The 22,881-nt window shown below is 43.8% G+C and overlaps 1 protein-coding gene across 3 annotated transcripts in view; it reads right to left on the reverse strand.

The window, feature by feature from the left end:
* The window catches only part of Ccdc91 (coiled-coil domain containing 91), a 157,043-nt gene that overhangs the window by 86,372 nt on the left and 47,790 nt on the right, over window positions 1–22,881 (reverse strand). For 2 of the 3 annotated variants that reach the window (XM_028757602.1, XM_028757603.1), the window contains 3 exons: window positions 4,192–4,352; window positions 2,571–2,774; window positions 838–942 (listed from right to left, as the gene is read on the reverse strand). In XM_028757602.1, coding sequence (XP_028613435.1) covers window positions 838–942; window positions 2,571–2,774; window positions 4,192–4,352 — 470 coding nt within the window. Of the gene's footprint in view, window positions 1–837; window positions 943–2,570; window positions 2,775–4,191; window positions 4,353–5,155; window positions 5,235–22,881 lie in introns of those variants that run through there. The other variant, XM_028757604.1, reaches the window with a different exon arrangement.

Raw genomic sequence — 22,881 nt, forward strand, 5'->3', positions numbered from 1 at the left:
AACCCCCCCCCCCCCCCCATTTTGGTTCGCTCTATCTCTCTCTCTCTCTCTCTATCTCTCTCTCGTTCTGGCATGGGGTTTCAGTGGCAGCATGCATCCATCCTGACCTAGGACAGCAGGTTTTCTTTCAAACTTGAAATCAAATGAAAATATTTTTAATTTTCCTTGTGATAAACAGTAAGATTTTGATTTCTGTGTATTGTCTGTGTTTTCCAGAATTAGCATGTTATTTTAGAACTATACACACTGAAGGAATTTCTTTGGACAAGCATTTTTCATTCCATCCACACATCTGCCGTTGGCACATCCTGGAACAGCTCACGCAGTTCGCTTCATGCTGCGGACACTGCAGAAATCCAGCCTCCACAACACCAACCCTCATCATTTTAACAAAAGGAGAAACTGGCTCCTCTGTCCTTAGCCCTGGACGTATTCAGAAATGCACGTTAGACACATTAGTGTAAAAAGGCAGGGACTGCCACATCATACTCCTCAGAACAAGTTGAGTGTGATGTTCAAGAACGCCTGGGACGGCTTCAGGAATTATACGGAGATGACAACGCCCAGCCTGACACCCCTCTTCCTACAGTCACTTCCTAAGAGTAGAGTATTGCCCCCCAAAATAGACTCCATTTCCCCAACTGCCCTTTTCAAGAACCTTCCACAAGCTGGTGCATGTTAGCACTGGAGTCAGTGGTCTCACGCCAGCGTCACAAAACATCGTGACAACTCAATGTGCCACTTTCCAGTTCATCTCGGACTAGAGGCAAGGACAACACACTTCACCGTCCGCCACACTCACTCAGAACATCATTGAGCATTTCTGGGGCTGCTCACCTGAAGCTCACGGTATCTGGCTTGGAAGGACACAGCATCCTGCTCCTTTTCCTTCAGGAAGCCTTTCTCCAGGACACTGTGTTTCTCCATCAGCGACTCCACATCCTACAAGGAAACCAAACACAAGCTCTGCAATATTCTACCGCACAAAGTACTTTTTCAATAAACAGAAAATATTGGCTTAATGTCTAAGCTAACTAATATCTAAGCCAATATCGAATAATGACGGAACACTAAAATTTTAAGGGAACAAGAGCAGGCTGGAGAGATGGCTTGGAGAGTAAAGTGCTTTCTGTATAGGCATGAGGGCCTCAGTGTGGACTCCCCACATACCCTCATAAAAGCCACGTGTGTAACCCCAGCAGAGACACCCAAGGGCTGGCCACCTGCCCCAAGTCAGAGTAGACAGAAAGCAGAGAGAGAGATGAAAGTGTCCCAACACTCTCCACAGGAGAACACATGGGCACATCCCTCCTACATGCAGGGGCACATCCTCCTCCAAGCATGGGCATGTCCTTCTACATGCAAGGGGCATGTCCTCCTACACAGAGGAGCATGTCCTCCTACATGCACACAACCACATATAAAGGTATACACCACAAACACAAAACAATGAATAAAGAACAAGAGTATTTCAACCAATGTAAGGAATAAGACTCAATCTCTGTAAGTCCTTTCCATGAACTGGCAAAGACAGACACACAGATGGGTGGACAAATGGACAGACAGCAGACACACTGACGGATGTAGAGAGAAGATAACACTGATGAATATAGATAGATGATAACTGACAAATGATAAATGATAGATAAATGATAGAACAGAGGTAGATGGATGGACAGACAGACAGATAGAAGGACAGAAGAGAGCTGAGAGCACATGCCAGTCCCTTCCCTAAAAAGGTGTGTTGGAACACGCACACGGGCATCTAACCTCCCACATGCCAAACCTGAAATCACACAGTACTGCTTGCTTTGAAAATAAATGAAGAAAAAACAGAAATGAAAGCCATAGAGGATCAGGAAACAATACAAATCCCCATCAAAACCTGTGATTCCCTTAACAGCACACTCAGACTTTGGTTCATACGGGTCCCTACTAACACCAAAGTCCTAGGTGGCTAAATACAGCATAGTATTTTCATATAACTTACGCATCCTACCATATATAACTAAGTTATCTCCAGCTATTTAAAATATGTATAACAGGAATATAAGTTAAAGTTTTTGCTTGTGGAAATGGGGGGGTCTGTAAACATTTACCTATAGCACACTCAACATGTATCTCTGATGTACGGTTGGTTGAATTAGATGCTGAATGCGTGGGTGTGCTAACCACTGACTACAGACTTCTGTCTGAGGTTTAGTTACTTTATTTGTGTGTGTGTGTGTGCATGTGTGTGTGTGTGTGTGAGCCTAAGTGTATGTATTGCACCACATGCAAATAGCAACACTTAGAGGCCAGAAGGGGCCATGGAACTAGAGCTATAGACAGTTGTGAGCTGCCATGTGGGTGCTAGGAACCAGACAGGTATACTGGCAAGAAGAGCCCATGCTCCCACCCTCTGAGCCATCTTTCTAGCCCACAACTGGAGGCTTCTAACAAAATGCCTCCACTGCCTATGTGGTGTGACTGACCAGAACCTATGCTCAGGGGACTTTCCACCCATTTTGGATTTTATCAAATTGCTAGCGTATACAATTTTACATTCTCAGGCAAATGCACACACACACCTTTTTAATTCTCTGCTTTTCTTCTTCTGAAGCTTTGAGTTTAGTCTCCAGATTTGATATTTTTTGCCGGAGCTGAGAGTTGGACACGTGGACTCCAGGACCCTCAGGCTCATCCTCCAGAGCAAGTGTTCCATGGCTTGGCTCATCCGTTAAACCAAGTGGGAAGAGAGGGATATTCAGATGTGTGTGTGCTGACTGCTGAATCTAAACCATGTCAACAAAACACAGACCAGAAAGAGAAGAGTTAGATGGACCCATTGAGGAAACATCCAAAGAGCTTCAGAAGCTACATTTGGAATTAAGCTGTAGTAAGGCAATAAAATTATTCTCCTCTAAGTAAATCAACAAAAAAGACTTCAGACTTTGAAAACAGGCTAGCCTTTTTTTTTAATGTCTGTAGTACTCACTACTGTATTGCTGTTAACACGCTAAACACGTAACCTTTGTGAAAAGTATGCTCCGTCATGCATGAACACATCTGAGATGCACTCACTCTCAAGTGAATCACGCAGACTGAGGATGCATTTAAGTTAAACTGCAGCTCAGAATCTCACACTTATTAATGATGCTAACTTATCAACCTCTAGCAAAATTAATAGGTCATGTAACATCGCACTTGGCAAGTTACCTGGATGACATCGTGCAAAGGTCTCTGCAAATATCTGAATGGATACACTATGATGATGCTTTTTTATGTCTGGGGCTTTTGCCCTCAAACTGAAACAGATGTTCTTACACCTAAAAACATGTTAATACTCCCAGGAAAGAAAAACTATTCTTAATAGTTCCCTGTTTGAAGTTTAACTTTGCATTTATGCTTAAAATGAAAAAAAATTAATCTTTTTTGTTATTATTCTCCTTTAAGTCAGAGATTTCAAGAGCAAAGCTAAGTCCATTTTAACAACCACACACAGCTGCAGTAAAGCACTGGGATGACAGAAACAGCACCAACCGTGCCTCAGTTTCCACAGTGGAGCCCAGCTCTGACTCTGCCAGCAACATTCTTGTAGGAAGATTACCCTCTGTGCTTTGGCTTCCTTGTTTTTGGACGAGGGAAGCAATGACACTTGTTTTCTCTCACTTGTTGTCTATGTGCAGATGTGTGCATACATGTGTGGGTGGCAGCAGAAGCCAGAGGTAACAGATCCCCTGAAGCTGCTCCGTGTGATTGCTGAACCGAGCTTGAGTCCTCTGCAAGAACCCTATGCACACTGGACTGCTGATCCCTCTCCAAAGCCTCAGTGGTCAGAAGATGGCTTCCAGGATGGGTTGACAGTCACACTGACACAGGAAGCTGTGGGCTCTGGATCAGTCCTTAGGCTCATCGAAGGTTTATGGAATGAGAATGGCTGGCTAGCTTTCTTTTTTGAATCTAGTGTCCTCTGGGCACTCTAAATGGAGTCTCAGGCCTGAGTAATTAGTCAATTCTAATGACTGAGACACTCACAGCAAACTTTTGTAACTAAGGTACTTAAAATCATTTGCAATCATGTCACAGAAGTGATATTACTACAGAAATATTTCTTTTGGGATTCTCATTTTAAGAGGTCATGGGAGCATGAATTAAGTCAGCAAGCAGCTTCTGTGCCCAGGCTTCCTGCTGAAACATGCCTGTGCTCACCTGAGCTTTGGAGATGGTCTGACTCACGAGGCTGCTGTCTGCACGCGTATCATCCGGTGAGGAAATGACGGCATCTGGAGGGAGGTGGCCGGTGGATGGAGACGAGCGGTCATGGTCCAGGATAAGCTCCGGAGAAGCTGGTGAGAGACGCACTCCGGATACTGAAGACAGAGCACAAGGGTAAAGTCAGAGGACAGAACAGAGACAGGTTGAGTGGACAGGAAAGGGTGCAAGACTTAGAGCAGTGAGGTTGGAAACTGAGATTTTTATGACTAATGTCTAAAATCCAAAGGAGTATGTCTGAAATCCAAAGGGGTGTCTCTGAATTACACATACATGATGCTTCCATGTGAGTTGAAGACAAACACGTTCTAACATTTCAACACACAAACTGGCCAAGTCTACTAGAGATGCTTGCTTCTACCAGAGGGAACATTCAACTTGAGACACATCCACTCACTACCTCAGGAAAGCTGACTTTTCTAAAGGGCACTGGCCTGGCAGGAATGCTGTGCAGGCAGGAGGCACGGGGAGGGAGACACTGTTACACACTAGTGACCCCGAGTTCAACAGCTAAACATTCATTATGGCAAAACGGAGAAGGGAGGACTGCTGTAGGAACCTGGAATGTCCTCTTTTATAATAATTTTGTAAAAGTTTTCATGTTTAAGTCAAACTCACTTACTGGATTATTTTCACAAAAGCAATGCGAGGGACAATTTTGCTAATTATTTCCACAGTGAACCTCGTCATACTGTGATTAAGGTTCACATTAGGAGGTGTGGAAGCAGCTGGCTGACAGGGACAAGAGAGACAAAAATACAAATGAGGAAAAAACATATTTATATTAGTTTATTTTTAAATGCTCCCAAAAGTTCAAGTGAATCTAGTATGTCTGAACTGTAAGGAGTCATCTTGAATAGCTAAAACTCATTCACACACACGGCGGCCTAACTGCAATGACCTTTATTCCACATTGGCATCAGTGGCTCTGTCCGCGGGGTCCTACCACAAACTCTGGAGATGGCTCACAATGGAGACTGCGTGTTCCCCTGAAGAAAGACACGTACAGGGCTGGTAAATACTGATGAACGAAATGTACAGACTTCTGATTGCTACTTTAAGGAGCTGCTTAATTATCTTATGTAACATTTTACTGTGTCTAACAACGTCGTACCACACATGAAATTCTCAAAATTAACTTAGGAAAAAAAATGGAGATCATTTAGCTGCAGGATGAACTTATTTCTAAATGTAAATCAGTGTGCACAGTCGTGTCTGCCTCTGTGTAGGTATACATATGTATACATGTGTATGCCTATATATGTGTTTGCATGCCTTTGTGTGTATGTGCATGTGTGTGCATATATTTGTGTGTGTATATGTGTGTGTGAATGTTTCTGTGTACCTGTGTATATGTGTATGTGCACATGTCTTTGAATTTTTAACTAAAATACAAACAAGCATTTCAATTTTCTTCATCTCAAATACAAAAAGGAAAACTTTTATTCAAGTTTGGACTTGGCGTATATTTTTTCCAAATCTTCTCTATAGATAAAGTGAATTCTCTAAAAATGTCAAAATATCTCAATTTCTAATTCTGAATTTTAACTGGCTAACAAACATATTAGTGAACTCTTCAAGGCATGAACAAAAATCCTGTCCAAGGAGGAACCTACCTGACGAATGAGAGCTGGGCCTGCTATCTCAAATGTTATACCAAGCTTGGAACAGTCTCCTGCCCTGCAGTATCTTCTCTGAAGCAGACAAAGCTGCCAAAGTAGGTCTGTGTCACCACTTGGCACACTGGCTATTATTTCAGAACAAATTCTAAACTGTACCACCCTTGTACTGGCCAGTTTTATGTTAACTTGACACAAACTGTAGTCATTTGGGAAGATAGAACCTCAGTTGAGAAAATAGCCCCACCAAGTCGCTCTCTGGGCAAGCCTGAGGTGCATATTGTTTGGTGATCCTGGTGGCCTAAGAAAACAGGGGGAGTAAGACAGAACAATCTAGTAAACAGCACTCCTCCAGAGCTCTCATGGTCTCCTGCCCCCAGGTTCCCGCCCTGGTTGAATTTCTGACCTGACTTCCTTCAGTGGTAGACTGTGCTACAGATATGTAAGTTGAAATAAACCCTTTCTTTCCCAAGTTGCTTTTGGTCATGGTGTTTTATCACAGCAATAGAAACTCTAGCTAAGACAGCCTTAATGCCTGAGTATTTCAGTATCTATGTCATTCACATCAACAGCCATGATTTAATACAAGATGCCGTGTATTCTTAAGTGAAATTCTCCAAACACTGAATATTCAAGTGCACCATATGAAGAAGAAGAGAAAGGACAATAGGCAGGAAAGCCAAAGGACAGAGAGGAAGAAAGAAAAAAGCAAGCAGAGAGAGGAAGTTACAGGAGAAAACAGGAGGCAGGAGGAGGGCCTGGCCTTCAGACAGGCACTACCACCCCACCCATTCCCCTTCATAACCACACTTCCTCAGCAGACTTTGCCCATCTCCACCTTCCTCACACCCATCAGGGACAATCCCCTGCAGCAGTCCTTTGATGAACACTCACATCACTCTCCTGACTTTTGCAAGTATGGACTCTCAGCCTTCCACTTCACCAACCACTTTCAAAGCCACAGGGCACTAACAACCAAGTTCCCATTGTGACCATCAAGGGCTCCCTGACCCTCCGGCACCACGAGCTCACCTGATTACCACAAGGATCCATTTAGATGTCCCACAGGCACATTATGGCTAACTATCACTTCACATAGCCCAGACTGGCCTCATGTTTCACTCCCATTAACTGAACACTGGATCTGTCAAGCCAGCGATATCTCATCCAGTCTCCCTATGATGCTAACATCCAAACCTTTGCCACACTGTACAGTGCCTCTATGACATCACAGTACCACTGCCCAGATACAAGCCAATCCCAGAGCCCAGACTTTGCTTGCAGTATGAACAACAGGCAATTCCCTGCCATACAGCCTTCAGCATATTAGACCAACTCTTCAGAGTCACAGAGTCCTCTTACAGAAGCAGGGTGATAGCATGTGCCTTAAACATCTCAGACTGACATTCGAATGCTGAAGTGAGCTGACAGATACAGCATTTAACAGCAGAGGTGCAGGGTGTGAGAGTGAGCACAGCAGTGACTGGAAGTCAGGATGGTGTGTCCTTCCCAGGACACTGAAGATAAGCTTTCCCAGGTTCATCCCACTTGTCACATTATCTGCTTAGCCACAATGGGATTCTAATTACCTGCTTTTAGTTAGGAATATTATTGCTTATGAAATAATGATCTTAAAATATTACATACCAAACTTTGTGATGTGCATTAGGAATGTAGGTGGGTATACATACATACGCATATGTACACACATACACAGATAGATAGATAGATAGATAGATAGATAGATAGATAGATAGATAGTAAGTATTCTAGGACCTATAGCAACTAATACTTTCCCAGATCAAACTAAAGAAATGGAAAAAAATTAAAGTAGAATATGGGAACTAAAAAGAATAATACAGATATTGAGGAAGACTACTGGGATTGGTCTAATCATTAAAATTCTGGATTCACAACAGCAGCTAATCTGATAATATGGGCAATATACAAATATACACAATGAAATAGCACTGAGCAAAGCTTAAAAATAGGAAATGTCCCTTGTTTTAAGTCTTCACACATTTAAGTAATTAATTTTAATTTTTTCATCAAAATGGCAAGTGCTTACAAAAACACAGTTTATAAAGCTGATTTGGTTAGTGCTTTAAAACTGGTCTCAAGGAATTCCTTTGGGGAAATCAAGCCACCGGGCAATAACCTCACAGACAAACATGAATGTCCGAGAACATCACAAGGCAAAAGCTGTATAACTCCAACAACTCTGAAATGAAAACTTTATTAATATGAATGTATCATTCAGAACTAAACTTGAAAAGACAATAAAAACATGCCTGCTGGGTGGCACAGAAGAGAGTACCCACTACCAAGCCTGACTGCCTGAGTTCAATCCCCAACACAGATACAGTGGAAAAAGAGAACAGACTCTTCCAAGGTCTTCACACACATACACACACACACACACACACACACACACACACACACGTATACACATACACAAATACATACACATGCACACAAGTGAATATATTTTTAAGTGACTAAAAAAGCTTGTAGACAAAGAATTCTTTATAAATAAAGTAAAAGTTATAATTAAGTATCAGTGAACAAATCTAAAAGCATATTAAGGAAACCCAGTGAATAAGCAGGTTTTATTGAGAGAGTGAAATGCTGATTTGTATTGGAAAATTCCTTAACACTCCACTAAGTACACTACAGAGGAAGACAGCATGACTGTATCCACACTCTGAAGAGGGTAAGACTGAATACCCTTCACCAACCATTTCCTCTCAGTAAAGAGTAAGATGAAGGATGTCCACCATCTCCATGTCGGTTAGCCTAAGGAAGGCAAGAAACAAACCAGGTAAACCAAAGAGCTCAGAAGACACCATGCAAACACAGGAAAAAGAGGGAAGACACCTTGGTTCCTACCCTGGATCTCAGATCATAATTTATTCCATAAAGCAGCAAGACAAACTTTTAAAAAAAATGCATCAATGGTATTTAAATGAAAGAAGTGGAAAAAATAACAAAACAATATCTAGGAGTGTTCAACCAGAGGTCTACAGGCAACATGCAGCCCAACACAAACCATGAACTTACTTTAAATGATATGTGAACCTTTTGCACACACACTCGAGCACACACCACACATGTATATGCACATGCATGTATGTCTTTTGCAACTCAACTGCACAGTTCTCAAGCATGGACTCGGTAGATGACAGCATCCTGTTCCAATGTCAAAAGGCTGGATACCCCTGTGAGAACTCAATGACAAAAGGAACTTAGAGCTATGAAATAGCAATGAAACAATGTTATGGTTGGGAATCACCACAACATGTGGAACTGTATTAAAGGGTCACAGAGTTAGGAAGGTTGAGAACCGCTGGTGTAGATGAAGATGGGGGAATGACCATGAAAACATGTATCTGTGTGTGTGTGTGTGTGTGTGTGTGTGTGTGTGTGTGTGAGTGTGTGTATGTGTGTGTGGTACAAACATGTAAGTACATATATGAGCACAAAGAGATAGCAAAGAATGAGAGCTTTTCCATCCAGCATCACGAAGGTTTATAGAGAAAAAGCAAGCAGAAGCTCTTACATCTACTCATCAAGCAGCATTCTACCAGTTTACGTAAGACCTGCCTGTAGCAGACAACCATTCTAGAAGTTTCTAATACAGTGGTTCTCAACCTGTGCCATGACCCCCTAGGAGATCACATATCAGATATCTGAATATCAAACATTTACATTATAATTCACAAAAGTAGCAAAATTACAGTTAGATTACAGTTAGGAAATAGCAGCAAAAAATAATTTCATGGTGGTGGGGGCAGGGGTTCACCACAACATAAGGACCTGTATTAAAGGGCCACAGCATTAGGAAGGATGAGAACCATTGCTCTAGTAAATAGAGGTTTGCTGCAGAGAAACTTCTCATTATACAATCAGTTCAAGAGCTGAAAGGGAGGTGGATGCAGACATGACTGTGGCAGCTTTTAGATTTCTCTCCTATAGCTATGACTGGAACCAGGGAGTTCCTACTGTCACCCAGAGACTAGGAAACACACAGGATAACTCAATTATTATCAAGTGTGCCTGGTAGAGATAATAGATGATAGATAAGGGGGGAGGGGAGAGGCCAACCGACAGACAGATGATACATGGATGCCATGATAGAGAGATGTAAAAAGTTAAGGAGAGAAGGAAACCCTCTAAAAGACAGTGAAGTGAAAACAAGGGTTCTTTACAAAGGCAGCTGTTGGATGGTGTGTTGCTGGGGCAAACACATGAAGGAGTATTTTCCTGAAGTGGACACAGGTGAAAGGCTAAGGCAGACTCATGAAGGAATGTTTTGCTGCAGCAGACATAGGAGAAAGGACGTTCTGCTAAAGCAAGCATGTGAAGGAACATGTGATGAGGGATTCCTTGCTAATGACACCCATGTATTGGCCCACCTTATACTGCATAGTGGAGGTGCATTTGTTCTGACTCCATAGAGAGAAACACACCAAGAAACTTCTGGTGGTGTGCCGTGGCTTTTTGCTGCTTCTGTGGACTCTCGGTGTGATTGGCAGAGTGATGTCAGCTGAGACAAGTCCCATGGAGGACATGTGATACTTGGAGACAGTATAAATAGAACTTGATGGACAGTGATGGAGGTGGAGCTAGGCTTCCTTACAGAGCTAGCTGTGCAACACTTGTTGGTCTCAAGTCTTCTATGATGTTTGCTTTGCAGAGGCTCAGCCGAGAACTTCTCCTGGTGTGCCTCTGGATCCTCCTGCTGACTTGTGCCAAGGCTGAGGCCTGGCTGTCTCTGCTATGTTGTGCTACGGTTGCTAATTCATGGTTGCTATCCCAACTCTACTGAACTGGACTGCTGGTGTATCCGTGAAGTGTTTGTGAGTGGATTGAGCTGCCACTGCTAACCTGTGAACTGAACTGTCGATTTCTAGACAACACAGATAGGAGTTACTCCAAAGAATCTTTCTAAACAGGTCCTCTTTCCCCCTATCCTTTCTTTTCCACTATCTCTGGTGGGTGCTGGGCTAAAAGGGAGGTTAAAGTGTGTAAGAACCACTCATTAAAAGTAGGATTTGAAAAAATTAAAGTAACAAGACAGCTCTAAGACAGTTCTTCAAGAAGTGGAGAAAGGGGGTGGTAGAGTAAGGGGCGGCGGGTGGGGGGAGGGGTGTACAAAGAAGCAGTGTATGTCAGGGTTAACTGCAACTCAGCTGACAGTGCAAACTTTAACAGGGAAACCAGGGGCAAGCGGCAGGAAGAGCCACCTCTAGACTGTGCACACAAGGAGGCTGGGAGGTGGGAGTGGGGGGACATGAGCACAGGAGGATGGGCATGGGGGATGGGCATGGGGACACGGGCATGAGGGAGTATCAGCACGGGGGACATCAGAATGGAGGACATGGGCATGGGGCCATTCAATGGAAAGGAGACACTGAGTCGACTTTGACCACAGAAAAGTGTGATGTGCCCTTGTAGAAATGAAGAACATTCCAGAAGGGAGAAAGCCAGAACAAGAAACCAGACGCAGCAAGATGCCGGAACTGTGCTGTGGGCCTATCTGATGGCCTAACTGTGCTGATGGCACGTATCTATGCCATCAGAACAGCAAGAGTGACATTGAGTGCACCTGCCATACCAGAAAAAACAAATGTATAAATGAAGTGGATCTGAAGACAAAGAAGCCGGGGCATTCACGTGACAAACCACGGGGTGGGACATTCTATGGATGGGAGCTTGACTGGCAGAGACTGAAGCAAGGGGGCTAAGGTGAGGGACGGAAATGCAGCAGACACAGTCAGCAGGCTGCATTCCATGTCTGCTAACTGTAAACAGCTCACCTAACTAAAACACAACCTGATACAGTAACAACACCACACCAAGAACTGAAGCCATCACTAAAGAAAGCGAACACTGGGCTGCTGCCCACAGAAAGCCTATGTCATATAGAACGCTCAAAGGGGCTTGATTACTATGGGGAGGAGAAGCTTTTGTGGTCAGTCATGTCAAAATATATTTCAAAATTGGCTTTTCTAATTTGAAAACATAAATTAATTGTAATATCAACTGTGTAAGGACTCACATAGGAATGTTAATATTACTTACCAAATAAGAATATCTACCACTATGAGTTACAGGCTTGCAAAATACAGCTTTAATTACCAAAAGGGAAGCTGACATGTATCTCTGAAAGTGAATTTCCAGGAAATCTTAGCACTTAAGTAAAACATAATTATAAAATAAAAATTATAAAACAAAAGGCTGAAATTTCTTTAAATGATACAGGTAAGAGATGCACATTGACCTTTAAAATGTTAATTTACATATAAATTTCAGTCCACACAAAAAGGCTTACAGCAGACTGTGCTACTTAGGTTGGTATACTACAAAAAAGTCTTATCTTGCATTTTTAAAAGGCAGAAAAATGAACAGCTTTTCTAAATAAATATGACCAGTTAAATTTCTGTACTGGAAAACTCTGAAAATGTACCCGTTTACATAAACTAAAATTAAGTTGTCCAGAAAACTAAAATTAAGTTACACATCAGAAGACAAGACCGTGTTCACACCACGGTGTCCTCCTCACTACAGAAGATAGAAGCTGTGTTCACACCATGGTGTCCTTCCTCCTCACTACAGAAGACAGAACTGTGTTCACACCATGGTGTCCTCCTCACTATGGAAGACAAGCTGTGTTCACACCAAGGTGTCTTCCTCACTACAGAAGACAGAACTGTGTTCACCATGTAGCCGCGACATGAGTGTCTGTTTATTTTGCTTTATTATAAGACTTTACAGAAAATAGCACCTCGTTGATCTGCACCTGATGAAAGCCAAACTGACATCAAGATAAAGAGGTTCTATGTAAGATTCTCGTGAGCATCGACACCTCTCCCTCAGAACAGAGAAGGCCGATGTCTACAATGCCATCACTTTAAACAGAGTCCGACGTTACTCGGTTCCATACAGATGAAATGTTCTTAAATACAACCAAGAGATATGCACTGGCGACCTGCACAGTCCGGAGTTCTGGAGTTCGCTCACCAACATGGTTTCTATAGAGGCCAGCATGTCCTCCAGCCATGGCCCTACGCTCAGGCACATGGTGGCTTGGCAGGAGACTCGCACCCAGACTCTAATCTGGGAAACTGCCACATCATTTTCCACAGCAGTGTTTCTTCGCTCTCAACAAAATTAACTGTTAGCACACTAAAAGAGAGAGGGTTTGGTTTTTATCCCTCTTCTTTTATTTAACTTTGAATTTTCTCTTTCCAGCAACTAGGAAGCTAGGTGCTAAGCTAAACCACTTATAGCAAACAATTCAGTCAGCCAAACTGAACACTGATGAAAATAGCAAACATTCAAGCACAAGCTAAGTAAAGGAATTAATAGAGATAAGCAAATTTCACCAAACTGCAAACCTCTGCCTGACTGTCAGGCTCTTGTGTGGGTCAAGAACAGGGTAGAGCCTGGCCACACACTTCCTTCATCCACACGGACCTCAAGATGAACATGAGCTAAAAGAAGGGAAGCGAGAGTCTGTCCTGCAGCCAGCAGGTACTGTCAGGAAAGGGTGAGGGGAGAAGGACAAAGAAGACACAGGCATAGGGACAGAGGCAGGAAGCACTTAGCCACTAAACCCCAAGAGTGGACAATGTGAGACATGAGGACAGGGAGAGAGACAGTCGAGGACAGGAAGGGACAGGAGGGACAGCGAGGACTGGGGGGTGGGGGCAGGGACAGGGGGAACAGGAGAGGGTGAGGGGACAGAAGAGGATAGTAGAGGACAGGAGGGGACAGGGAGAGAGCCATTGAGGACAGGGGTAGAGACAGCAGAGGATGGGGGGACAGGAGGGGACAGAGGAGGACAGGGCAGTTGGGGAGAGATGAAAAGAGAAATACCACAATGGACAAGTTTCACCCCAGATTAAATGAGCACACAACAAGAAACTGGTGACTGGCCGATAGCTGTGTCTGGGTGACGCATCCTTCCAGAAGTCCTGCCGCTTCCCTGGTCCTTGTAGCTGCCTTGAAAGGAACACCAGTTCTAACTCAGCAGGGGCTCTGTGGCCATTTAGCTTGGGCTATTTTAAAGCACAGACATAAGGCAGACAGGATTTTCAGTCTCTGTTCCTCACCATGTTCCTGTGCTTAACACAACCTATGATTAAATATGGGGCGCCTTGCTTCAAATTGGAGAATAAACAGCAAGAATCTAAAAAGATGGGGAGAAATAAAACCTGTGTCATCAACATGCCCCACAAAGCAGACACTGTATTTTGATCAGAAGACCAAGGGTTTAAAAATCTTGAGGACTGATCGGTTAGGGACCAGAACAGCTGGTGAGTTTGATGAATGTTTATTCAAGAAGTGTGCAGTTCTATCGGCAACAGTTTCCTTCGGATAGAAACGAATGGCGCTTTGTGCTCATTTTCAAGAGAATGTTAAAAGTGACTTCTGACTGAGTCTGCTGAGGCCCTTGATAACACGCACTGCTGGACGGTAAAGGTGACCAGAGTTCACATCAGCCTAGGTGTCAGTCAGACTCAAGTGGCATTTTCTCTAAATTGACAGAAACATTTTAAAAACTTCAAACAAATCTGTATATGTGTGCTGTATATGAGACATGATGTGTGCGGTGTTGGTGTGTGCATGACACTAGTGTGTGTGAGATATGTGTGTGCTGTGTGTGTGTGTGCTGTGTTTGTGTGATGTGTGTAGTATGTGAGGTTGTGGGACTGTAAAATCCTGGGTGTTCGGCCACGCCCCCAAAACCCAGAGACCTAGCATAAAGCCCTCGCTAGGTCACGAGACTAACAGGTCTCTGCCTCAAAATTTACATATTACCTGAAGCCCCGCCCGCTTCCAATATATAAACAAACCCTTTCCGACATGTTTCGGGAAAGCTCCACACCACCCAAACCCGCCGTCTGTTAATAAATCAACGCATCTTAAATCTCCACATGTCTCGTGAATTCTGGATTCTTGAACCACACGCCCCGGGAGAGCCACTCTCCTGCCCATGACCAGCGCGTGGGCAGTGTACGACATGAGGTGTGTGTGTGTGTGATATGTATGATGTCTTTTTGATGTGTGTGATGTGTGTGTGATATGTGTGTGTGATGTGTAGAATTTGTATGTATGATTGTGTGTGGTGTATGTGTGATACATGTGATATGTGTGATATGTATGAGAAATGTCTGATGTGTGTGATGTGTGTATGTGATGTGTGTGTGTGATATGTGTGTGTGCTGTATGTGTGATATGTGTGATATATGTGTGTGATGTGTATGATATGTATGAGGTATGTCTGATGTGTGTGTGTGTGTGTGAGTGTGATGTATAGGATATGTGTATATGATTGTGTGTGGTGTGTATGTGTGTGTGATGTGTGTGTGTGTATGTGTGATGTGTATGAGATATGTGTGTGATGTATGCAATGTGTATGATGTGTGTAATGTGTGTGATGTGTGGTATATATGGTGTGTGTGTGTGTATATGTGTGTGTGTGTGCGTGTGTATGCAAGCGCGTGTCATGCCACACTGCCAAAATAACTTCTTTACTACTGTCCAGGTACAAAATGATAGAAGCATCTCAACATCTACAGACAATACTTCTGCAGAACTAACCTTAGATAAAGCTTTCACTATTTCTCTACAGTTCAAATACACACACGCACACACACACACACACACACACACATATATTTCTGTTCTGCTTTCTTAGTATATTCGGCAGTTTCTGTGTTGTTTATCTTAAAATTCTTGGCATGGTCCAAAACAATCTATCTGAAGTTGTAGACAATAAAACTAGCCTTCATTACATTCACCAAAACAAAACAAAAACCTCAAAATATTTTCCATGTTAATCAAAAGGAAGGGAGCTTTCAGTGCTAGGAACTCAACTGGGCTCCTTACACACCCTTGGCCAGCACCCAGTGCTGGGATATGTGCCCAGCCCTCTTTCCACGTTTTATTTTGAGACAGGGTCTCACTAAGTTGCACGGGATGGCCTTGAACTAACCAACGCTCCTTCCTCACCCTCTGCAGCAGCTGGGATTATAAGCCTGCACCGCTAGGCCTGGCTTCAGAAGTTTCATTAAAGGATTACCTCTTCACACCAGCCATGCTTTAATAACCAAAAAAACTAACTATGTACTAGCTGCAATGCAGGAGAATCAAGCAAATCAATACAGAAGTCAGAAGTGAGATTAAAATGCTTCTACTAGGCCTAACAGCAATCCTTAGATCAAGAGAGATTTTGTAACTGCATAGTTCATATGATTTATTCAGAAGAACACGGTAATTATAGGTACAAGCCTGCAATACACTGCAGAGGTTACTAAAACACTCGGAGGGATATCATAAAAATAGGTCAAATCACAATCACCAAAATCATAGCTAAGTAGATGCTTTATACTTCAATATTTTGGAATCCACAAAAATGAGAGGAAAAAAAAAACTCTTAAAACCAAATTCCACAAACAACAAACACGCTGACAGCTCTGACCCAGCCCACTGGGTTTTCACTGGAGACTAGAGCGGGCACAAGAAGTGAACATGCTCACACAGAAACAGCATGGTGGTGGCTTTGCTCGGACAGTGACCAGAAGTGGAGAAGGGCAGTGGCTCTTCTCACATTTGGCTGATGTACTGATGGGATGCTGGGCAGCCACAGAGCAGGCAGGGTGTGCGACAGATTAGCCACAGAGGAGACATGGGATGCAGAGCAGGTAAGCATACTGAGGAGACATGGAGGGAGTACTGGATTCCAGAACTTTGAGAAATAAAGCCAACTCTCCAATGGAAAGGCCAGAAGTACAGAAGAGCCAACAGCAAACTAGCAAACTCTAATACACTGAAATCACACAGACCTCGGAGGGAGACAGAGAGGAACCTGAAACTTAACTTGGCAGAACAAAGTAAGAGTTGATTTAAACCCAATTAGCAAGGATGACATACACGAAGGACCAGTTGGGGCCCTGTATTTGTCAGGGTTCTCTAGGGAAGCAGAACTTATGAAAAGAAAAAAAAAACATATGTGAGATTTATGAGAATGACTTACAGGCTGAGGACCAGCTGATCCAACAAAGGCTGGCTGTAAACAGACCATGTACGATAAAATCTAGTAGTTGTGCAGGCCACGGGGCTGGATGTCTCATCAGTCTTCAGTAGACGCTGGAATCCCAAAGAAGTAGGTCCTGATGCCAGCGAAGGAATGGACTTGCTAGCAAAGCAGAGAACAAGCAGGAGAGCAAAGAGAGCAAAGGCTTCCTTCTTCCGTGTCCTTACATGGGCTTCCAGCAAATTGAGTCTGTCTCAAGATATGGATTGCAAGCGTGTATCTTCCTACCACAAATGTCTTGACTAGAATTGGATCAGCTCACTTCAAACCAAGCAAAATACATAGATACATACATACATACCTCACAGGTATTATTATTTCTAGATTATAATTCATTCCACACGTAGGCTAGTAGACAATAAAGAATAGCCATCACAGGCCCTCGGCCAGAGGTATGCCAGCCAGCCAGCCTCACACTGCCTTCTCCTCTCCACCTTATACCGTAAGAATTCTCACTACAGAAAACTTACTGCTCCTATAGATAGCTAGGCTTGTATGAGGTTGATACTAGCATGCTAGGGACAAAGAAAAAGGACACTTTTCTGTCTGCTGCAATGGCTGGTCTTAGTCTCTGAAATCCATAACACCAACTTTAGACCAAATGTGAAAAATAAAATATAGAAAACAGGAATGGCTTCTCGTAAGTTATTAGAAACTTCCATGATATCACTTGTATTCCAAGTGTGTATCTGTCTAAAACAAACATAATTGAGACATCAGTGCCCCATCACTTGGTCCAGGCACTACAATTCATCTCGAGTAAGCTTTGCAAATTACAGAAAAAAAAAATAGTAAGTTCAGAACTCAGAGTCAGAAAATATCCTTAAAGATCACCTGTGTTTCAGTTTATACACTGGCTACAGAATTTCAGAGACACCATGGGTGACTGGAAACAAAGGGTGCCTGCTGTAGTAAGCTTTAACTGTCAACCTGACACACCTGGGAAGAGGGAGCCTTGACGGGGGAACTCCCTCCTTTGAACTGGCTTGGGAGCAGGACTTGAGGCATTTTCGTAATTGCTAACCGATGCAGGGGGACCCAGCCCTCTGTGGGCACTGCCACCCTATTGTGCATATAATAGCTAAAGAGTATCTGAACCCTTGGGAGCGAATCAGTAAGCCCCTTTCCTCCTCAGCCTCTGCTTCAGTTCCTGCCTCAAGTTCATGCCCTGACTTCTCTCGGTGATGGACTACCACCATAAGCCAAACAACCTTTTCCTTCCCCAAGTTCCTTTTGGTTGTGGTGTTTGTCACAGCTAGGGAAAGCAACACTAGGGTAGCTGCCATCACCAGTTTGACTTGAGCTGCAGGAGGAACATGTCCTCAAAGTCTCAGCAGCACCGTCGTGTAATTCTTAGTGTGTGTGTTAGCAAAGGTGTGAACTCCAAATCCTACTAAGAGCCCACAAAAGACCAATGTGTGTTGCTGAAGTAACAACTCACAGCTCTACAGAGCTGTCATCCTCTGTACAATTTTAAGAGACTGGCCGTGACCATCAAAAGCAGAAAAGGTATGTGATCAGCCTTGGCCTGAGATGAAAATGCATGAAGTAGCAAAAGGAAGCTACAGGACAACCTTCACTCAAATAGTAAAACCATATACTACGACGACACCCCCGGGGCTGGAGAGAAGACTCAGAGGTTTGAGAGTCCTGGCTGCTCTTCCAGAGGACCCAAGCTCAACTCCCAGCACCCACCTTCCAGTCCCAAGGGATCTAAAGGTTCCCTCCTTGCCTGTACCACAAACAAATGAGGTCAGTACACTGACATACATGTAGGCAACACACACACATAAAACACACAAAATAAATTAAAAGTAAAACCCAGTGTCTGACCTAACAAAATGTCTAAATGGATAATAGGCAGGGAGCAGAGAAAGTTTTAAATGTTAACACTCTGCTGCTATCAAATCTAGGGGTCAACACCAGTCCCTCTAAGTCATGTCCTCAATAAGTCAATCAAAAGAGCCAAATTAAAAGTATAAAGCAGAAAAGAGGGATTTATTCCATAGGGCCACATTTGGAAGAGGGACAAAGTTTAACGTGAGGGTGAAATGCACATCTCTGCAGTCCTGGTCAAGGGGTGGCTCTGCCCAGCACTGCCTGCCGATTTTGGACTCTAGTTTCATCTGTCAGGTGGTATGACAAGTTGTTAGAACTGTGTGAAATCTAGTTCCCCTCCTCTCAGCATGAAATTCCTGGGAAATGCTCATTTCTTCAGAGTTCATTATTTCACCATTCTTACGGTCGGACTAAGAGACTCGGTGTCTCTTTAAAATGCCTTCATGGCAGCCAGTCACACTGCCTGCAAGGCACAGGTATGTGAGTGAGTAGGACGGCACTTTCCAACCTTACCACAGATGCGGATGAGATCAATGAATCTTGTGTTTTTCACTACCATGTGCAAACCTACAAGCCGCATACAAAACAGTGTGTGGACTCAGGTCCTGAGCCCTCGACGTGCGTCCCACAAATCCCCCTGGACAGTAGAGCTAGTGGTGAGAGGGATGGCAATTAATAGACGACCACTGTGCTGTCCTAGGCTTTCCTGGCCAGGAGAACGGAGAGAGGAAAGACTGAACCATGAAATCAAAAAGGCATCTGTCTTCCAGGTTCCCCTCTGCCAAGGTCTTAGGAGGAATGTTTGAACTTTCCTGTTGGCTTTGTATGCAAATAGCTCCAGATGCGAAGGAACCACATCTAAGTCACTTGCTTCAGCATCTGCTGGTCCAATTCCCATTATTCCTTCTGCAGGGCCGGCCTGTGACAGACAGTTTAGTCTGCCCTCTTTATAAGCTGTTTTGAAGGAGCTAATTTGGATTAAAGTATCTATCTGGACCACTTGTGTTTCCTTTGATGGTCACTGAGTTCTAATGTGGTCTGTGCGGAGCTGCAAGGAGCTCAGAAGCACTATTGGAAAGGACAGCATTCAAGGTTTGTGCCTCCCACCTCGCCTTCTACACAACTTATATCTGTATAGTCAAAAGCAGAAAGTGAACAGTCTTGCCTCTTAAAACTGTGCCACCCACAGTGTACAAAACAGCTGCGTAACATAGCCTGACCTGGTACTCACTGCAGGCAACTACTATCACAGTGTGATGCTAACACTGGGTATACAAGGCATGCCCACAGTGATGCTAACACTGCGTGTACAAGGCATGCCACGGGAGAAGCATATGGCATCCTAAGTAGCAGCTTCCACAGTCAGTTGGTGGAACTCACAGGACTTGTGTCTGACACTGACTTCTGAATCTACGGCAAAGGACTGAGTTGATGGTGAACATACAAACAACCTAAACTCTATGGGGATTCTGAAACTCGGGGTCTGTTGCAAAAAGAGGCATAATAAAAATAGTAATAATAATTTTTTTAAAAAGCCTATGGACTACAAACCAAGGGTATTAAGACCTGACGAAAGTCAAGTCAAGATGAATCCTTCTTTGTTTCCCAAGAACACAGACTGGGGACTCAGCCACAAAGGGCATGGAAGGGTAAAGCAAGTGCAGGGAGGACATCGCCATGCAGGAGCAGGTCAGGGCACACTCCATATGCCAGGGTCTCCACATGTGCACGAGCTTTCATACTCACGTGCACATTACATGCATGTGTCTATCAGCAGACAACCATCAATTTCAGGAGAATAAAGGAAGGGTGCTCCTTTTATAGACGTTAGCTAAGATAATTTACTTTCCAACAAATTCAAAACATGATTTCTTAGTGACAAGACTTTAAGTTACTTTTCTAAAAATTATACTCCTATGAACAGCCATCCTGAATGTTGTTGTATTATCTACCACACAAATCCTAAAACTATTTTCCCTCAGAAAAACTGGTAGAAAAAAATAAGTAAAGTGCAAAAAATAGACTTGTAGCGAATTAAAATGTGACCTACGTGTACTGTTTCTGTCATACAGGAGAACCAGGGAGGATGTGAGGAAAGACCAGCTACATAGCTACCCCATGCTTCTGAGCATCTGTGGCTACTCTTTAAATGGGAGTGCCACTGAGCACACTGTGCAGGCAGGAGGCATGCTTCTGGAACACTCCTGGAAGTCAGAGGACAACCTGCAAAAGTAGGTTTTATATTTCTCCCAGGGATTCCAGAGTTTAAACTCAGGGGTCAAGAGACAGGTGCCTGACTCACTGAGTCGGGTCACAGGCCCTGTAACTATTCTTACCAGTCATTACTATCTGAACTGAAGGTCATCGGAACACTTAATGCAGACACACAAAATCCAGCCTCTTAGCAAGTACTGAAAGTTTCCAAAGTTAATGTATTTTTGAAGGAAAGTTTAGTTTTCTGCTACTCTATCTTATCACTAAGACCATTCAATTATTCCCACGGGACTGAAAATAACCATGAAGAAAAATGGCAAGTAAATCTACCTGCAGGTAAAAGGCAGGTAAAGACAAGTTATGGATAAAATTATAGTTACAATCAGAGTTGACAACCATCCTGCACTGTCACTACTCAAATTAGCCAAAGGTGGAAGGAACCCAAGTGCCCACATACATGAATAAAATGGTGGAGATCAGGATTAAAGGAGAAATAACGTCAGTGAAACTGGGGGGAAACACAAGCCACTGCAGTCACCCGTGAATACACCTGGAGCATTCAAATTCCGAAACAAAGCACAGTAGTGGTTACCAGAAATGAAGGGCACAGGAGGAGAAAGCCATTGGTGTCCGATTGTATGAAGTTTCAGTTGTATAGGATATAGTATTAACAGATACACTAAAATAACAAAGATGGGAAGTCTTACCACCATTTAAAATATATGAATTAGGATATACTGAGCACCAAACAAGTAGTACAAAAATAACATGACAGTGGTTCAGAAGCAGAAACCATCAGAAAGTTCGACACCTTCTTCCCCCTCCTTTTTTAATTCTCCCATTCCCCAGTCTCTCCCTCACTTTCCCTCTCCCCCAGATCCACTCATCTCCAATTTCCCTCAGAAAAGAGCAGGCCTCCCAGGGACATCAGCTAAACACAGCATACATGCTACATACAGTAAGACCAGGCACCTAGCATCACATCAAGGCTGGATGAGGCAAGCAAGTAGGAGGAAAAGGGCCCCATGAGTAGGCGAGAGTCAGGAACAGCCTTACCCACACTGTGAGGAGTCCCACAGGAATGCCTAACTACTCAGCCGTAACATAGGTGAAGAGGAACTGAATCAGACCGAAGGTGCCCTGATCTCTGCAAGCCCCGTGAGTCCAGGTCAATTGATTCTCTCAACACCTTTTTATTAGAGAAAACTTAAGATTCAGATGAGCAGTCGGGAGGCGGGGCATCGGGGACAAGCAGTGAGGTGGTAGGACAGGTTGTCCACATCAGTTTGGCTGTCTGCAGGGTGAAGCTAGACACCAGCCACAAGGAAGGCTGCATGTCTCCTGCATTCTCGCTGGGATGAAGTCATGGCTTCCAGGCTGTGGGTGGCAGGAAGAGGAGGGCTCATCCCATGCTCACCACCTTCACTCTCCAATCCCCGTAACGTGCTATCACTATGAACCAATTGTGCGTCTTAGGTTATGTGACAGGTAATCTTCGCTGTTAACCTGACGGGATTTAGAATCGCAGCGGAGACACGTTTCTGGGTGAGGGGGTTTCCAGGAGGTTTAACCGAGGAGCGGAGACTCATTCTGAGTGAGGACAGGGCAGGATACAACGGCACCTTCCCGTGGGACGGCTCTTTCTGAACATAAAGGAGAAGCGAGCTGAATGAACATCAGCGTACACCTTCCTCTGCTCCCTGCGCGAGGATGCACTGTGACAGCTGCCTCGCACTCTTGCCAGCACTCCTTCAGCAAGAAGGGCTGCATCCCCTCAAGTCATGGACCAAGATGGGTCCTTCCTATCTAAAGTTGATTCTTATCAGCTACCTGATCACAGGAAAAGGAACC

This window comes from Grammomys surdaster, unplaced genomic scaffold (assembly GCF_004785775.1).
Source record: "Grammomys surdaster isolate TR1022 unplaced genomic scaffold, NIH_TR_1.0 126176, whole genome shotgun sequence".
Lineage (NCBI taxonomy): Eukaryota > Metazoa > Chordata > Mammalia > Rodentia > Muridae > Grammomys > Grammomys surdaster.